Source organism: Corylus avellana, chromosome 6, assembly GCF_965113065.1.
Source record: "Corylus avellana chromosome 6, dhCorAvel1.hap1.2, whole genome shotgun sequence".
Classification (NCBI taxonomy): Eukaryota; Viridiplantae; Streptophyta; class Magnoliopsida; order Fagales; family Betulaceae; genus Corylus; species Corylus avellana.
In genome coordinates, this window is record NC_142495.1 from 10,035,199 (window position 1) to 10,054,698 (window position 19,500).

The 19,500-nt window shown below is 36.9% G+C and overlaps 2 protein-coding genes across 2 annotated transcripts; one reads left to right on the forward strand and one right to left on the reverse strand.

Moving 5' to 3' along the window:
* The first annotated feature begins 5,887 nt into the window (after positions 1-5,887).
* LOC132186044 (GRAS family transcription factor) lies at positions 5,888-7,507 on the forward strand. Its single transcript, XM_088517924.1, is given in 1 exon segment — positions 5,888-7,507. A coding segment is annotated over 1 exon segment (1,620 nt).
* A 4,106-nt stretch (positions 7,508-11,613) lies between these two features.
* Positions 11,614-18,710, reverse strand: SPL2 (E3 Ubiquitin ligase family protein). The gene is made up of 6 exons (XM_059600928.2): positions 18,221-18,710; positions 17,483-17,584; positions 13,434-13,604; positions 13,142-13,263; positions 12,547-12,666; positions 11,614-12,223 (listed from the first exon to the last, which is right to left on the reverse strand). The coding sequence occupies exons 1-6, from the start codon at positions 18,587-18,589 to the stop codon at positions 11,929-11,931; spliced, it is 1,179 nt and encodes a 392-aa protein (XP_059456911.2). The 5' UTR covers positions 18,590-18,710; the 3' UTR covers positions 11,614-11,928.
* Positions 18,711-19,500: the final 790 nt, after the last annotated feature.

Here is a 19,500-nt window from a genome sequence, read left to right on the forward strand (position 1 = left end):
AGGTGATTCTAGTGGCATTGGAAAGCTAGCTCAAAATAATACAAATCATTGTAAAATAGGATTTTCCTAATTCAGGTGTTTTTTATGCAAAAATTGTCCTGCAATATAAGAACACAAATCTGGGCAAATCCTATTTCGATTTGTACTTGGATTGCTTCCTAATTTGACTAGGAGATTGAAGTCTGATTTTTCTGGAATTCCTAGGGCTTCTAGGGTTTTTCTAAGCCAATAAATAGACCTCTAAGCCTCACAATTTAATACACAATTCCAGACTTGATTTGGGAGAAGAATTAACGGCTCTTTGAGAAAGCGTTTTTCGGGTTTATTCTTTTCATTTTCATTTTATTATGAAGATGATTAGCATCAAATTTATGTGTAACTAAATACTTTAGTAGGGCTAGATTGAAGCCCTAATCATGTCTTTTTAATACTTCAATATTCGCGCATTTGCGATAATCATATTGTGATGCTTAACTTGATTAATTCCTGCTTTATTGAATTTCTTATATGAATGTGTTTGGCCAACATATACATGTGGTATGGATTAGTTATTTAAGTCAATTTAGATAATCGATTCCTGGCCTTAATAGACTAACAAGGAATCTCGTCATTGAGATTTTTGGGTTAATCAACATGGGGAACCGGGAGTAGACACTCATGTCCTAGGCCTTATGTATTTATCGATTTCTACAAACTCATGCTTTTTCAAAAAACAACTTAGTAGACACCCATGCTAAATCCTTTGAGAAAGAAAAGAATTATAGTAGACACTCATGCCTAATTCATTGCTTAGGGAGATCAATAGCTTAAGGAGTAGACACTCATGCCCTTAGGTTGTGAAACATTAAGTAATCTTGATATGATTGGAACATTGGCATATTGTTATATTACTTGAGTATGATTAGTGGTGGATATCAAAGCCCTACCCATTTATCTTTATTTCTTTTTCATTACCTCAATTTCATGACAATCTTGATATTTAATTTAGAAAATCAATTCTAAGCAAAATTAACAATCCTTGTGGGAATGATCTCGTATTTGCTGCACTATACTATCGTATCGTTTGATCTTGTCCACTTGGGAGTTAAAACATACCAAATATTCACCTAAAACTTGTTGTGACAAATACCCACCTAAATTAATAGGCGAATATTTGTTATGTTTTACTCGCAAGTACACAAGATCAAAACGACAGTATATGGTGCAAGTACGAGATCATTCTCACGAGGATTGTTGATTTTGCTTAGAATTGATTTTCTAAATTAAATATAAAGATTGTCACGAAATTGATATAATGAAAAATAAATAAAAATAAATGGGTAGGACTTTGATATCTACCACTAATCATACTCAAGTAATATAACAATATGTCAATATTCCAATCATATCAAGATTACTTAATGTTTGTCAACTTAAGGACATGGGTGTCTACTCCTTAAGCTATTGATATCCCTAAGTAACGAATTAGGCATGAGTGTCTACTTTAATTCTTTTCTTTCTAAAATGATTTAGCATGGGTGTCTACTAAGTTGTTCTTTGAAAAAGCATAAATTTGTAAAAATCGACAAACACATGAGGCCTAGGGCATGGGTGTCTACTCCCAGTTCCCCATGTTGATTAACCCAAAAATCCCAATGACGAGATTCCTTGTTACTCTATTAAGCCCATGACTCGATTATTCAAATTGACTTAAATAACTAATTCATACCACATGCATATGTTGGCCAAACACATTCATATGAGAAATTCAAAAAAGCAGGAATTGATCAAGTTAAACATTACAATATGATTATCACAAATGCACTACTATTGAAATATTAAAGAGACATGATTAGGGCTTCAATCTAGCCCTACTAAGGTATTTAGTTACACATAAATTTGATGTTAATTATCTTCATAATAAAATAAAAAGGAAAAGAATAAACCCAAAAAACGCTTCCTTGAAGAGCCGTCAATTCTTCTCCCAAACCAAGTTTGGAATTGTGTGTTAAATTGTGAGGCTTAGATGTCTATTTATAGGCTTAGGAAAACCCTAGAAGCCCTAGGAATCCCAGAAAAATCGGACTTCAATCTCCTAGTCAAATTAGGAAGCAATCCAAGTATAAATCGGAATAGGATTCGTCCAGATTTGCTTTCTTATATTGCGGGACGATTTTAGCATAGCAAACATTCGAATTAGGAAAATCATATATTAAAATGATTTGTATTATTTTTAGTTAGTTTTCCAATGCCGGTAAAATCACCTCAATCCAATACTTGAGCTGAAAGTTATGGTCAAAATACTGATACATGTGCAGAATCCAAATTTGATTTCAACTAAAGAAATTTCGATTTAATCCTTTACTTGATTTGATTAAACTTAACCATATCTTCTAGGTCTTTTCAAAGTGTGCTTTATGCCCGAAACTTTTCAGAAACGCTTAATTTTCTTCAAAAAACCAATAAAACATAGAAAACACAAAAATGAAATAAAATAGCACAAAATAACAAAACTAAAAAATTAACAAATGGAAATTAAGGGGTTAAAATAAGAATGTTTTAGCACTTAACACTCAGTTCATTAGGGTTCGTTGAAAGTAAGATTTTTGGACTTTTTAGTGCTGGTCGAACGTTCGAAAAAGGGGGGGGGGGGGCACCAAACGTTCGCTTTGCAACCCTATAACCATTGGGTAATAGTCCGCCGAACGTTCGAAAAGGACCACCAAACGTCCATTGACCAGATTTTGATTCACTGGGTAATGACGAAACGTTCGACCGACAACCCTAGAACCACTATGCAATAGTATATTGAACGTTTGAACATGGACCACCAAACGTTCGATGACCTGCATGACTATCACAACAGCACCCTCAACTTTTCCAATCCTATAAATACACACTCCAACACCCTTCTAAGCCTCATTTAGCCCTAGACAAAACCCTGCTTGAGTGATTTGTGAGTTTTGGGAAGAAGAATGAAAGTTTTCTTGGAGACCTTGTTCTGGAGAGGTAACTTTCTTAACTTAACAGGTTCTTTACCTAGTTCTTATGTTGGTTAAGTGTTTTCCATAGTTTGGTTGCTAGATTTGGCCTTATGTTGTTGTTTTAGGTTTTAATCTTGTTTTAATTATGGGTTAACGTTTCATTCTTGTTGGACATATTTTCTTTTGCATGAAGATGATAATTTGGGCTAAGAATATTTTAGGGATCTTGTTGTGGCCTTAGGACTTGCTTAAAAGGGATTATGAGGTTGTTTGGTTCGAAATGAGTTTTTTGCCCAGCATTGAACGTATGTTCGAGGTCGAGGCCCAACATTCGAGTTGTCTTGTTAGAATGTTTGATTGTCTAGCAAAAACTCTATTTTGAACATGTTGAGGTCTATAACTCGTTTTAGCTCAAATTTAGAACTGATGATAGATCTTTTCACAGATTTGAAGAGTGTGAAAAATCTGGAAGAATATTTGGAGGAACAATACGACATGAGTAAGTACAAACTCACATGAATACTTGTTGTTACTTTTAAATAATTTGTCAATATTTCTCTCATATTCTCTTACAAATTCAATAGATCAACGATTAAATTTGTGGGGATCTACCATTAACTTATGTAGGCTAAGTCCACAAATCTAATAGTTGATTTATAAGATGAGATGGAAAAAAATATTGACACAAATCATTTCTCTTTGATAATTATTTGATTGTGCTTGATTCAATTTTTAATTCCGAATTATATTGTCATAGACTTATTCAAGCCCTGTTCTAGGTGTTGGTTAGAGTCTATAATTTATTTTCAAAGCAAGTTTGTGTTTATTCAACTCATCGTAGGTTTCCACATATTGACATTCGAAAATGCTCTATTCATTCAATCAAACTTATTGTTGATCGAATGAATTTGTGTTTGTTCAACTGTCTCATGTTTCCTTAACACGTGGAGATGCTCTATTTGTTTGATCGAACGAGTTTGTGTTTCTTTCTGACACGTAGAAGATTAGGATTTGTTGGAACACTATTCGAGTTTGTGTTTCAAAGTTTTAAAGTTTTTATCCTATTTTCTGTCTCTTTATTTCTAACACATAACATAGAGGATTTGTTGTATCTAACTTACATGTTATTTTAATCATTAGATTCCATACTTTATCTTTATTTTGATCTCATTGGGAATTTTATACATTTCGTTATGTCGTTACAAACTCGGAATTCGATAAATCGTCTTCCTCTTGAAATTCTAATATTATTTTTCCTCCTCCTCTTCCTCCTCTTAGTTAATCTCATTGTATTATGTTATTTAACTGTGCACATGTGATTGTTAGCCCCCTACACACGTTGGATACACCCACATTGATAAACAATACAAAACTTGCTAATTTGCTCAAATGTGTTATTGTTTTGATGTAGACATATGATTAAATGAAAGCAAATGTCAAGTTGTTATATGGGCAACATGACTTTGAATTTATTTTTATTTTCCTAATTAAGCATAAATCTTCAATTAAGAAAAAAAAAAAAAAAAAAAAAGCAAGCAAATTTAGAGTCTCGAAAGGGCAAAAAGAGGTGGCAAACAAGGATTTGTGTTTAATAATATATAGTGAAACAGAGTTTGCCGTCTCTTGACAACTCGAACTGAAACCCATCAACATCCTAAAAATTTCAATCAAACAAATTCCTCATTTGAGAATTTCAACCACCATGACAAACAAAAGAAGAACATAGAGAGGAGACATGGGGGGTGTTTGGCAAATGCCAGCACGAACATCGATACCCAAGACACTGTAGCGACACTGTAGCTTGGCAGCAGGTCATCAATTGTTGCCCACTTGCTGCGCTTATTGTGCTGGAAAACCAATGGGGTAAAAGACAAATAAGCCCATTTATTAGAAAAATAGAAAACCAACGACTCTTCACGCTCCCTCATCCCCAAGCTGAGTTCTCTCGCAGGCACTGTTCCTGACGTTCCCAAGCTCCCTCAAAACTCCCCTCTTCTGCAATTCGTCATTTCATCCTCTCCTTCCTCCCTCATTTGTTTTTCCACACAAAGGAACTCTGAGCTCCCTCTTGGAGGCACTGTTCCTCGTCCCCAATTTTTTTCCCTTCTTCCGCAATTCGTCATTTCTTCCTCTCCCTGCTCCCCCATTTGTCTTGCCACAGCTTAAAAGCCAGTTATGCCGATGGATAGCTCCGGTCAGTCACTCCGAACATCTCCCAGATCAATATCAAAAATCAAGGTTTGCTTAATTTTTCAGAGAAATCGATTCAGCTAGTGATGAAGGTGCGGCTGATTCCCTTCCCCTGTTGATCCTCCTATATAAACGATCCACAGAGAATGGGGGAAAGAGAAAGAGAATGGTGGAAAAAGGAAGGATATGGAAGGAGGAGGAAGGAGTGGGTGTTGCTGGGGAAGATGAAGCTTCTCGCTGTGCTGTGAGATGGGGGGAAAAAATTTGGGTATATTTTGGTGAAGGGGTGAGTGTTGGTGGGGAAGGGGATATTCACGCTGTGCTGTGAGATATGGGGGGGAAAATTTCAGCAAGCTTTTTGTGTGGGTGTTTTGAAGGTGCAAATAGTCATTGTCTAGCATAAGAAAGGGGTAAAATAGTCAGCGTGCAGCAAGCAGTTTGACTGCTTTTCTCAATGTCTTCGGCGCCGAGTTGGAGCTACAGTGCCGTGGAAAAAGGCTACAGTGCGCAAGGGGTTAACAAACAGACCCATGGTCTACTTTCCTAGCAGCTTAAAAGTACTTGCAAAGGGTCATCACATCTTCTAAACAAACAGCGCACCAACTGTTTGAGAAAATGCCCTTTTTTGTCGCTTTCCAAAATGAATCACTTTTTCTTCCTACGTTATTCCCCTCTGTTGTTGGTCAATGCCCATAATAGAAAACCCATCTTCTACTTGTATTGAATCAATCACGATGACCATCGGAGAAGCAGGCCAAAACCCAATCCCAGATCACATCCTGGACTGGATAGAAGATTCGTTTCCCTTCCTTCCATTCTTGGAGGGCGATGGGTGTCAATGGTGGGAACAACCCTAAGATCAGATTGATTCTCCTCTCACCTCTCTCAACTCCACTGTCACTGCCACTAGCTCCACACCCACTAATCCCACAGTTCTCAATCATCTGTCGCCGCTCGATTCGTCCAAGAAACAAAAATCCTCCGACGACCCACTACCCAAACCCTCCCTAAAAGTTAATAATCCGCGGAAGAATCAGGGCCGTCGAATCAGCCAAGCCAACGACGGAGACGCGGTGGTTGAGGAAGTTGCGGCGGCGGCGGTGGCGGCTAAGAAATCAGCTGGGAACAAGAGAAGTGCTTGCAAGGCGGCAGGGAATAACTGCGCTAACGGTAACAACAAGGAAAGGAGGTGGGCTGAGCAATTCCTGAACCCCTGCGCCTCAGCCATCACTGACGGCCATCTATCCCATGTGCAACACTTTCTCTACGTTCTCAACGAGCTAAGCTCCCCCAGCGGCGACGCGAACCACCGCCTCCACTTTCACGGCCTCCGAGCGCTGACGCTCCACCTATCCACCACCACCACCTCCTCTTCCTCGGCGGGGCATACCTTTGCTTCCACGGATTCACGATTCTTCCAGCGATCACTGCTCAAATTTTATGAGGTCAGTCCCTGGTTTGCCTTCCCCAACAACATTGCAAACGCTTCGATCCTCCAAATTCTGGCCAAAGAGCCTGACCGCTCGCACAATCTTCATATTCTTGATATTGGCGTCTCTCATGGCGTGCAGTGGCCGACCCTGCTTGAGGCCTTGACTCGCCGGCCGAGGGGGCCACCGCCGCTTGTACGCATCACGGTAATAGCCACCACCGTTGAAAATGACCCAAACAAAGAGACCCCGTTTACCATAGGGCCGCCTGGAGACAACTTCTCTCGGCTTCTCGATTTCGCCAAGTCCATGAACGTCAATTTGCAGGTCAACCTGCTCGACAATCATCCATTGCAGAGCCTAAATGCGCAAGTCATAAAAACAGCCCCTGATGAAACCTTAATAGTTTGTGCCCAATTCAGGCTTCACCACCTGAATCACAACTCCCTAGATGAGAGAACAGAGTTCTTGAGATCACTGAGAAGAATGGAGCCAAAGGGTGTGATTCTAAGTGAAAATAACATGGAATGTAGCTGCAACAATTGTGGGGATTTTGCGACCGGGTTCTCTCGGCTAGTGGAGTACTTGTGGAGGTTTTTGGACTCGACGAGCTCTGCTTTCAAGGGGAGAGAGTACGAAGAGAGGAGACTGATGGAAGTAGAGGCAGCCAAGGCTTTGACGAACACGGGAGACATGAATGAAGGGAAAGAGAAGTGGTGTGAAAGAATGAGAGGCGTGGGGTTTGTAGGAAAGGTGTTTGGAGAGGATGCCATTGATGGTGCTCGAGCTCTGTTGAGGAAGTACGATAGTAATTGGGAGATGAGAATGGAAGAGAAGGATGGTTTTGTGGGACTATGGTGGAAAGGGCAGCCTGTTTCTTTCTCTTCTTTGTGGAAGTTGGGTGTGAAAACTATGGACACTTGAAAAGGTCTATGCTTTTCTTCCTTCCGTTCCATGCAAAACTTGTAAGAGTATTGAATTAGGCACTCTTTTGCCCTTCATCTGCTTGATCTGCCTGTCGGCTCTTTCCTCTTTTGCTGTAAAAATGACCATTGCGTCCAAGTGTGGCTCCAAGATTTGGTGGGATTGTCTTCTTTTCTTTCTTATTTGTTTTGAAGGTATAATAGCTCCATCTTTTGTTTGCCATTTTAAGGTTGTACTTTGCCTTTCATACGCCTAAAAGTCCTAATTTGTTGAAAAAATGCTGGATTTCTCAATGGATTATGACTGCTAAATACTTGAAAGTGCTTGGGATAATAGCATCTTTTAGAGAAGTGAGAAAAGAGGAAAGACGATGAAGAAGAAGGTGAGTCAAACACTCGACTGCCGCCTCGCGTTCTCCCATCATCCCCCGCCCTCCTCATCCCCCGCCCTCCTCATCCCATCAAAAGGTGTTCGGTGTGGCCCACTTGAAAGTGCAGACGCCACCTGACCAATTTGTTATGTTCATTTGGGACATAAATTTCCTCCAAACTAATTTAGAGAAAATTTACTTTAAGCCACTCCAATAAGTGACAAATGTTATTCAACATTATTGGGTTCCTAAAAAATTAATGTTTGGGTTTTTAAAGTAATGGAATGACAATAAATGACGCTTAAAATATTAAAAAAAAACATGTGAGAGATAACACTTGTTACTTATTGGAGTGGATCGAAAGAAATTTCCTCTAAACCAGTTTGAAGGAAATTTCTATCCATTTGATAATAGGAAAAATGTTTTTTTTTTTTTTTTCTTTTTCTTTTGTCCGCGTGGTTCGAAGTTTTGACAAATAATTGTTTGGGTTTTAAAAAGTGATTAATTACATATGAGGTAAACAAAAAGGAACAAATTAGTCTCTACTAATTAAAAAGTTATAGAATCTGTTACTATATCACATGAGCACAAATCAAGCATGCCGGAGGGAGTGGCCAAATCACCCCTATGGCCATTGGGGTTAGTTCTAGGGGTGTCAATGCGGGCGGTCAGAAACTGTCCACTAACCGCTTAACCTTATTAACCGCTAATCGCCTAGCAGTTAGAAGTTATTGGGTTTACTAACCGTAACTGCTAACCGCCTTTTTGTATAATATATTTTTATAATTATAATTATAATAATATTTATACATATAACATAATCACTTATCATTAAATCACAATTTTATTTTAGATAATTATATCATAATTTGAGTATTAATATATTATCTCTGTAATTTATATGATTATATCACATGATCAATTGATCATTAAATCATTTGATTATATAATAACAAATTATACATATATAATATGACATAACTCATAAGTATACCAATTCATACTAATACAACAATTAAGTATCTAGAGACTTAGTTATAATGTATGTTATAAACTTATAAGTCTATATATGTTATAAATTATAATTATACATATATGCATATGATTAATATAAATGTATATGACTAATACTTAATCATATGATTCAATGACAATTCAAATACTTTATTCCAGTTAATCATATTATTAGTGTACAATGATAATGTGATTCGTATAATATCAAATTAAGTAATTGGCATTAGATTCAATAATATGTTACTTATAACCACAATTGAAGTATTAATGTATTATCATTCTAATTTATATGATTATATAATATCAAATTATATGTATATAATATGATATAAGTCATAAGTATACCAATTCATACTAATACAACAATTAAGTACATAAAGACTTAGTTCTAATGTATGTTTTAAACTTATAAGTCTATATATGTTATAAATTATAATTATACATATATGCATATGAATAATATAAATGTATAATATCAACACTTAATCATATGATTCAATGAAAATTCAAATACTTTATTCAAGTGAATCATATTATTAATGTACAATGATAATGTGATTCATATAATATCAAATTAAGTAATTGATATTGGATTAAACAATGTGTCACTTATAAACATAATTGAAGTATTAATGTATTATTATTCTAATTTTAGTAATATTATCACTATAATTGATATGATTATATCACATGATGAATTGATCATTAAATCATATGATTATATAATAACAAATAATACATATGATCATATATAATATGACATATAATCATATATATTATATGTTTTATTTGAACTTCTTTTATATGTTGTGTTGAACTTTTTTCGTATCTTGTGTTGATTTTTTATTTTATTTTATTTTATTTTATTTTTTTTTTAAAGTTAACCGGTTATGATTTAATATTTAAGGAATTTTTTTTTAAGTACAAGTAAATGTAAATTTGGGGTCAAATATTTTTGATTTTTCAATATGGGCTCTTTTTATAGCAATTGGTCCTAAGAAGACACTAAAAATACAAAGGGGAAACTTCACTTACCCCCTATACTTTCGCGCTTTTTGCAGATACCCCCCCATTGTTTAAAATTTCTCACTTTAGTGTATCAAACTTTCGTTTCCTTTCAAATATACCCCTACCGTTAGCTTTTGCAGTTAAATCAAACGGTAGATTTAGTAAAAGACCTTTCTACCCCTAAATTTTTTTTAAAAAAAACTTATTTTTTAATAAAAAATAAGGGCACGATTGTAATTTTCCACCCTTTCCGTTAGGATTTAACAGAAAAACCTAACGGAAGGGGCAAAGTGAAAGGAAACGAAAGTTAGATACATCAAAGTGAGAGGTTTTGAACAATGGGGGGTGTCTGTAAAAAACGCGAAAGTATAAGGGGGTAAGTGAAGTTCCCCCAAATACAAAAAACAAATGAGGGTAAAAAATGCTACAGTAATAAAAAAAGGCCCAAAAAGCCTAATTTTAAAAAAGTGGTTAGCGAGCGGTTACCTATTTCATTAATTGCTAAGGCGGTTATGGATAGCATTTATTGCTAATAACCGCTAACCGTAACCGTATTGACATCCCTAGTTCGGCCACCCCACAAATTTTATTTTAATTATTATTTTTATTTATTTATTTATTTATTCATTTGGAGTAATTCGACCACTCTCATTTAATACATTAATAGATTATGTCAACTTTTTTAATGGTAATGGCTGATTTCTTATTTTTTGCTTACACCTGTGAGTGATTAATCACTTTTTAAAATTTAGGAAGCTATTTGTCAAAACTTCAAATTACAGGAACCAAAAATATATTTATCCCTTTGATGAAATTCATTGTTTCTTTCATCAAATCAATGAACCAAACGGACAAAAGTAATATAGAACCCTAGATTGACATCCCTTACGATTCTTAAAAATTGCAACGGACTACAAGTCTCTCAATCTCTGTTCATCAACAAATGAACAACTCAGTCTTTGCCATGTCAAAAATCATGTAAAAAAAGAATATGAAAAATCAAAACTATTCTATCCCATTTTAAGATAACCCCCTAATCTCCATTGCTAATCACTTGTGTAGTCAATTACCCCTCTCATGATATCGTAATAGGCACAGCCTCACGTGAAGTTTTTAGAGGTAGATGGACCATCACAAATACATTTTTGGAGATGGTTGATCACTCTCAACACAACTAATTGGGGTGGTCAATAACTCTCTGTCATAAGTCACAAAACCGACATAAGCATCATTTTAAAGAAGGCTTTTGAGGGCGACTGAATCAACACCAAAACAATTTTAGAGGTAGTCATCCTACCCCAAACATGCTTTGGGATAGTCAATCACCCCAAAATAGCTTATGGGAGTGGCCGACTAACCTCAAATTAGCTAATGAGAGTGGTTGACAACCCCATTAACTATTTCAAGGATGATCGACACCTCATCAATTGTTTCAAAAGTTGTCAAACACCCCCTAAACTTCTTTTGGGATTGGTCTGACTACCCGAAATAGACTTGAGAGAGTGAGTTATCTTGGAATTAGTCGATTACCCTCATTATCTGATTTAAAGGTGTTTGGGTAAATTGGCCACCCATAAGATGGTTCAGCCACCCTTAAGATCTTCACACATGATGTGGGCCATGTGGCTAATCATTTTGAATGATGTGTTTAAATTTTAACCTTTCATTAACAAGGAATGACCCAGGATAAATAAAATTACATTCCTAGGAGATCTTAATCCCAAAACCCATTCTTTAGATTTCAAGTCACTAGTCAAAAAGTTGCAGAGAAAGGGTAAAGAAAGTATAATTTACACAATTTACAATTCTCAACCTATTATAGAATTCTAACAAGTCACATCTCAGTAACCAAGCAAAGCAATATGCATCACTTTGCTTGATATATTCACATCAGATTTCCCTATAAACTTATTTCCACAAAAAAAGATTTAACTATACCTCCTTAAACCCCTAAAGCCTGGAACAAGGGGAGAACAACAATTACATGTATCTGACAAATACAGAGACTCGTCCCACATAAGCAAACTCCTCAAGAATCATATATCCGCAACGAATTCCGTATTTCCTGCCTACAGACAGGACACTTGGGTGTCGATTCCCGTTCAACTGAGATGGCGCAGCGTTGGCAACACACCATATGCCCACATGGAATGAATGCAGATCGCCTTCTCCTCATCAGACAGATCACACACAACTCTCCATCTGGAACTTCTCCCATCTCCTCCTCCTCTGCTGCAACCCGAGAGTGCACGTCATCACTTGTGGCCTGTCTTGGTTGCTGGAGCTGTCTTTGTTGCCTCCACTCTTTCCATCGATTCCAATTCCTGAAGAGCATTATATATTTATGTATTGAAAACGTATCAGTTCTGATAACAATCAGATCAATCCTTTCTTTCTATACTTAACCTTGTTTCTCAATGCTGTAATTCACAGCATTTTAATTGAAGGATATGAAATTTAGATGGCATAAGAAAAAAAAAAGAAAAAAAAGAACATGATTATTATGTTCATGCTAGTTTGAATGTAAGTGAAATAGAATGCAACATCTAGTTTTAAGAGGAATATCGAGAGTTGGTCACAGAATTGGACATTATAGGAAAAGAACATATCTAAAGCATAATGCTCCACTATGCTGAAGGTATTATACCTCACAACTGCATAGCCAAGTACACCAATTGACAGTGAACCGAGAGCAATACAACTCCACAGAAGTACTTTGCTCCTGAAGGCAAGATCTATGATCATCTGATCCTTGGTCATGTCAGACCTGCGAAAAATCATCATGACACCAATTATTCCACTTAAAGCAGTGCCTCAAAGCACAGATATAAAAATGCCTATATATCACTTGGATAGCTGTGCAAGCACTATACATTTAGCCCTCCTACAGCAAGGCATGAGAGTTCGAATGTTAACAAACACGACTAATTCATAATGAACAGATGAGGCCAATCTATAGCAATACAAACTTAAAACTTCAAAACAGAAAGGTGGTAAATAGACCAAATCTCAAGTGGTACATGAACACTTAGAGATGGAAGCACAAATATAATGGTGTCCGCCCAACTGATTCCTTGACATTTTCACAGACCACCCAATCCTCACTGAACACAATTATATTCAAGGGCAACAGTATTTGGATCAGTTAACTTTAGCAGAAGTCCTAGCTGTAGCAGGAAACACCGCTCCAAATTCACCACATGGAATTTACCAACTACAAAACCTAGAATGAATTCACTTACAAAAAGTAGGGAAGATCCTTGCATGACTTGATCTCAGGAATTCCATTTTTAAAACTGAACACACCAACAGCAGTGATATCCTTTCCTAATGGAAGGATTTTCTCTTCGTCAAGCAAGCCAACCTTTAAAAAAGAAGCGAGTAAAAAATTTGCAATAGAAAATAAGCATATCGGAAGAGCCCAAAAAAATGGAGCTGCAGAATTAAGGATCACAAGCGGCTTTCCAATTCAAGATAGAAACAAATTTTTCGTGGACACACTAACAAAGACAAGATTTGATTTTCCAAACTCACAGGATATTCATGACCAAAAAGTGCCTGAAGGAACGTATATGGAGAAGCACTAATGGGCTGCAGTTGATGATAAATTGTTGTGAGAGGGAGGGGATGTCTTGAGCCATCCATGTTCACAACAACAAAATCAGAATGTTGCCATCCATAACCTTCAACAAGAACAAAAGGAACCTGTAAAAGAAAACATATGAAAGAGATAAGGGTCTTCACTATCTCAAACACAAAAGCTGCAATGCAAAAGGCCCTAAATTCCATTCAACCTACCATAATGAAGCAAATACCTTTCAAAATAGGTACACATCAGAAAAGGCCATAAGAGGCTGTTCCAGGTCATAATATTTGGAAATTAAAAGAAACTATCAGGTAGAAACAGACCTGTGTCCAAAACAAAAACTCTAGTGCACATAAAAACCCCCTCCCTCCCTCCCTCAAGCTGCCACCAAGGCTCCTCTGAAGCCTCAAGCGCCTTTTTAAACTCTCTCTCTCTCTCTCTCTCTCTCTCTCTCTCTATATATATATATATATATATATATATATATATATTATTTACACACACACACACGAAGCATGTCATAGGTTCTTTTTTCTTTTTCCCAGACATGCAATTACCATGGAGAGAGTGCATATCTGGAACTTTCCCCTTTTTCCAGTACTACTTTCCTTTCCTCCATATTATCTAGCTATCTATCTAGCTCTATTGTATATATATATATACACGAAGCACATGCACTTCATAGCCACTTTTCCTTCATTTTTACTGTGTAAAACATACAAAAATTATAAATTGCTTACATCTCTTTTTTAACTTCTATCAAATTGAATTATGTCTTGAAGCTTACAAAAGTTTTTTTTTATTTTTTATTATACTTTAAAAAACCTCTTTTATTTCAAACAAAAACTCATAAACCTAAGCATTTTTTTTTTCTCTTCAACATAAACAAGTAGCAAAATATACAATCTTAACTTGGCTTAATTTGTAAAACATTTTTAAGTTATAAATAGATATCAGTTTTTGAGGCCTCTCTAAAGGATAGCTCAATCAACTAGGGACCACGCCTCATAAAGTGGAGCACACTAATTCGAATCTCCCCTTCCCCCTCCCCCTTGGGGACAAAAATTTTCTTATCAAGAAAAAAAAGATATCAGTTTTTGAGATAACAATTGAATTAGAATGAACATTATCATCACATGTTATAATTTGAGTTCATAAACGTGTAGACTAATTATATTTAGAAATTGGCGCCTAACCTCACTCAGGCAAGCACTTTTTTAGAGCTTCATGCTTAGGGTGATAAAAGAACTTGGCACCTTGAGGTCACCTTCTACCTTTGACAAAAAGGATAGCAACATCTAAACATCACCTTGCAACAACATACTCAAACGCACTAAATCTCCTTTTTTTTTCCTTCTTTTTAATGGTAAGCTTCAAATGCACTAAAGTGGGTTCTTCACATACGACCTAACCCTCCACACCATTCTTATTACAGAAATTTCATATGATTCTTTAGGCATTTTATTTGATATTCTAAATACTAATGATATACATCTCATTAGTATGTCATATAAGCTCTACATCCGGTATGGGCTCTTTAGGAGTTGTCTCAGCTCCTTGTTGTTCGGAGTGAGCTTTTGTAGCTAAAGGGGGAAAGAATGTTCCTTTGCCAGATTTTTCTCCTCTCTATTCCTTTCCAGAGGAGGTGCTCCTTACCAGAGGAGGTGCAGCGGGGTATGAGCCCAATTCTGATTGTGATATAAGGTATTTAGGAGAGGAATTGGTTGGCCTCATTAGTTGGTGGAACTTGGCAGGGTGCATTACATTGGAGAGACTTCAACGTCAGTCAGTTTCCTAGTCAAATATCAGGTGAAGCTCGTTTGTGTCCTCCTTTGGTGGAGTGCTTGAACTTTACTTTTTGAACATGGCCTAATGGATATTTTCTTCGTTGGAGGAACTTTTACGTGATCAACCAACAGTGACCCCCCTTCGTGTTCTAGAATTGATAGATTCTGTCTCTTTGGATTCGGAAGTCTAGTTCCCTAACTTGTCTCAAAAAATGTTGTCTAGACTTTGCTCAAACCATTTTTCTCTTCTTCTCGATTGTTGAGGCATTCAAAGTGGTAGAAGATATTTCAAGTTCGAGAATATGTGGTTACAGGCCGAAGGCTTTGTGGGCAGGGTGAAATGGTAGTCTTCCTATCATTTTCAAGGCCCGCCAAGCTTCATTTTGGCTCGCAAGCTAATTTAAGAGTGTGGAATGAGCATGTGTTCGGTAATGAGGAGAACCAAATGAAGAATCTCTTAGATGAGCTACGTGTTCTTGATGGTATGAAGGAGACAATCTTATGTGATGAAGAGAAGTTGAGGAAAAGACAAAGCTATCAGTGATTTGGAGAGGGTTGTCATATTGGAGGAGATGAGTTGGAGCCAGAAGATGAGAGCGCTTTGGTTAAGTGAGGGTGACAAATGTACGAAGTTTTTCTATCGAGTGGCTAACTCGAATAGAAGAAACAACTCCATTGAGTCACTGATGGTAAATGGCTCAGTTACCTCTGATCAAACTGAGATCAAAGATCACATCGTGCAATTTGCAATTCTATGATCGATTGTTTACCGAAGAATTTGGTTGGCGGCCCAAGCCAAATGTCCTTGCTTTTGATTCCATTGATGAGGCAGATGCCACTTGGTTAGAGAGACCATTTGAGGAGAGTGAGGTACTTGAGGTAGTGAGAGGTATGATCAGTGATAAGGTGCCGAGTCTTGATGGGTTTACTATGGCTTTCTTCCAAGCTTTATGGGATGTGATTAAAGAAGATATTATGAGGGCGTTCCATGATTTTCATGCCAGAAGCAAGTTTGAAAAAAGTCTTAATGTCATTCTCATTGCTCTCATCTCGAAGAAACCAGAGGCTATTGATGTCAAAGATTTTCAACCTATTAGTCTAGTGAGTGAAGCTTACAACATTATTGCCAAAGTCCTAGCCAATAGGTTGAAAAGGATTGCAGAGAAGATTATTTCGGAGCCCCAAAATGCGTTTGTCAAAGGTAGGCACATCCTAGACTTCATTCTTATCGCTAATGAATGCTTGGATAGTATGATTAGATCGGGCGAGCCAGGTATGCTTTGCAAATTACACATTGAAAAGGCCTACTATCATGTCAATTGGGAGTTCTTATTGTATCTATTGAGGAGGTGTGGTTTTGGAGTGAAATGGCGTTCTTGGATAGCATATTGTATTTCTTCGGTGTGCTTTTCTGTTTTGGTGAGTGGTACTACTTCTGAATTCTTCAGTAACTCGTGTAGTCTAAGACAAGGAGATCCTTTGTCTTTTGCTATTTGTCATTGACATGAAGACCTTTAATAAAATACTATCTGCTACTCTAGATGGAGGCCTTCTTTCAAACTTTTCTGTGGGGTCTAATAACATTGGGTGCCAATCCTTATGAAATGCTATTTTATCATCTACTCTATTTAGAGATTGCTAGTGCCTTATGAAATGCTATTTTCAACCGTGTTAGCTTTAGCTTGGGTTATGCCTAAAAGAGTAGTAGATCTTCTCGCTTGTTGAAGAGGGTTGTGCAGTAACCCTCAGAGTGCAACAGCTTGGAAGATAGTTCTTGATTGCCTTTTTTGGTGTCTTTGAAGGGAAAGAAATTATAGAAGTTTTGAAGACCGCAAAAGGACGGTGGTGGAACTAAAGTCTTTCTTTCTCAAAACTCTTTTTGACTAGACAGTGGCTTTAGATTTGAATGTGCTTAGTTTTCATGATTTTCTTAACCTTCTTTTTCTTTCTAGCTAGGTGTCTATCTGGTAAACATCTTGTATTCTTGGATTGCGCCCTTTGCACTTTTCTATGATATCTCGTTTACTTCTAAAAAAAATACACAATTAGTTGGTATAACATCAAACCATTCTAGACTAGTAATTTACGCATGTCAAATTTTCCTGAGCAAAGATATATAACATTTTTTTTAGAGCATGTCTATAGTAAACAAATAAATGAAAAAGTTCACCATATATCCATGTGAACTAAAGAAGATGTTACAAATTTACCGTTCTTAATGAGGTTGATTCTTGCTCTCTCCAAGATCTCGCAAATATTGCGCGTAGATCAGAAGTCCAGCCAAAAAAGCCCTTCCATTCATTGTAGATACACTGCATAACATATAAATCACAAAATCATTACAAGAGTTCTTTCATAACTCAGCTAATGTTAGTGTACCAACTAGATAGAATGGACACAAAAACCAATGGAAAATTGTAAAGCTATACTCCTTTAAGCAATCGAGAAGTTCGTTGCTGTCAATCTAAAATGTAAGTAAAAACAGTTTCTTGCTGAGGAGTTCTTCATTTTTCAATATTGACAGGCAAAAACTACAGAAACGATAGCTTCATGATCACAATATCATTTTTTTTCTTTTCTTTTCGCCTCAATTTTCTTTCTATGCTTTCCCAAAAACTAAACAGATCATTAAATTAAGAAAAATTAAAAAAAAAATTCAGAACCAGCACAATTGACAAACTTCAAAAATTTATTCAGTAGTATCCAAGGAAAAGAACAGGTTTCAAGTTTTACGCTTCTACAACACCGCTTAAGTAGAAAATCTTAGCTCCCAAAACAAGAAAATTCTTATAAATTGCCGTGTTTCCCTTCCTATTTTCACACTTTCTCGACAACCAAACACAGAATCAAGTAAAATTTCACAAACAGAAGCGCGAATAAACAACAATTTCTCAGCAACCAAACACAGTTTATAGATTCTCTTTTAGCAGTTACAATAAGAAACGCACCGTTTGAGTCCTTTGAACAATAACGGCTTTGTCTCCGGACTCCTGTGAGACCAAGACATTGGGCTTGAAGCTCTTCCAGTTGAGATCGACGGCGGATTTGGCCTCAACGGTGCCGCGGACGACGACGATCATTTGATCGGACTGCTGTGACGGGCCGGAGGAGGAGTCTTCGACAGGCAGGATTGAGCGGAGGTCCGAGACTTCGAGCGATGGAGCCCTGCGGATTTTGCGGAGAGCGGACGACGTGGCGGTGAACTTGAGAACGGAGCGCGCGGCGGCGTAGGCCAAGGCCATGCCCAAAACGGCGCCATCTAAGGAGAGCGCTAGTTGGGACAGGAGGGACACGAGGGCTTGCTCGTGCGAAGACATCGTCAGTTGTTAGGGAGGTTACATTCGATCGGCGCACGTGGAGAAAATTTGCAGGGATGAGGAGCTGGCTTAAAGTACTGGAATTGGGAAATTGGGAGGAGGGAGTGTTTGGTCAATTCAGTGGATAATTGTGGGCTTTGACGTAGTTTGCTTGTTGTCTTTTCACTCTTTTGTTTTGTGGGGACTTCAGTGACGTGGCTTTTTCCCACTGAAAATTGAAAACCAATGAATAAAGCCACCACAACCACAAGGCCATAAGGGTGAGTTATGTCGGTTACACATTCGTTTCTTTTTTTTTTTAACACAAGAGGAGGAAGGGAGATTCGAACTAGTGACCATCGTTTCATTAGGCGTAGTCCTAGCCGATGCCGATTGAACTATCTCTTGGAGACTACACATTCGTTTCTTGTTTATTTCCTTTGTAAATTATTCATGATGAATTTGCCTATTTTTTATGTGAAAATGAACAAAAAATTTCATTAAGTGTGATCCTAGCCGATTGAATTACCTCTTGGGGACTACACATTCGTTTCTTGTTTATTTCCTTTGTAAATTATTCATGATGAATTTGCCTATTTTTTATGTGAAAATGAACAAAAAATTAATTAAATATTAAAAAAATAATTTTTTTTTTTAAATTTATAAGGCGTAGTTCTTAGACGATTAAGCTACCCCTTCATAAGGCATGGCCTCCAGCCAATTGAACTATTTCTTGTGGACAATTTGATGAGGGTTTGACACTGCATTCTCATCGATAAAAATGTAATTTCAAATCAAATCGTAAAAAATGTATCAATTTAAGAGTGTAATTTTTAAAAAATAACAATTTGAAAAGGTAAAAATTACACTTTGTTGCTCCACGTCTTCGGTGTATTGAAGACGACCAAAAGTTATTCGTAATCTAAAATCCT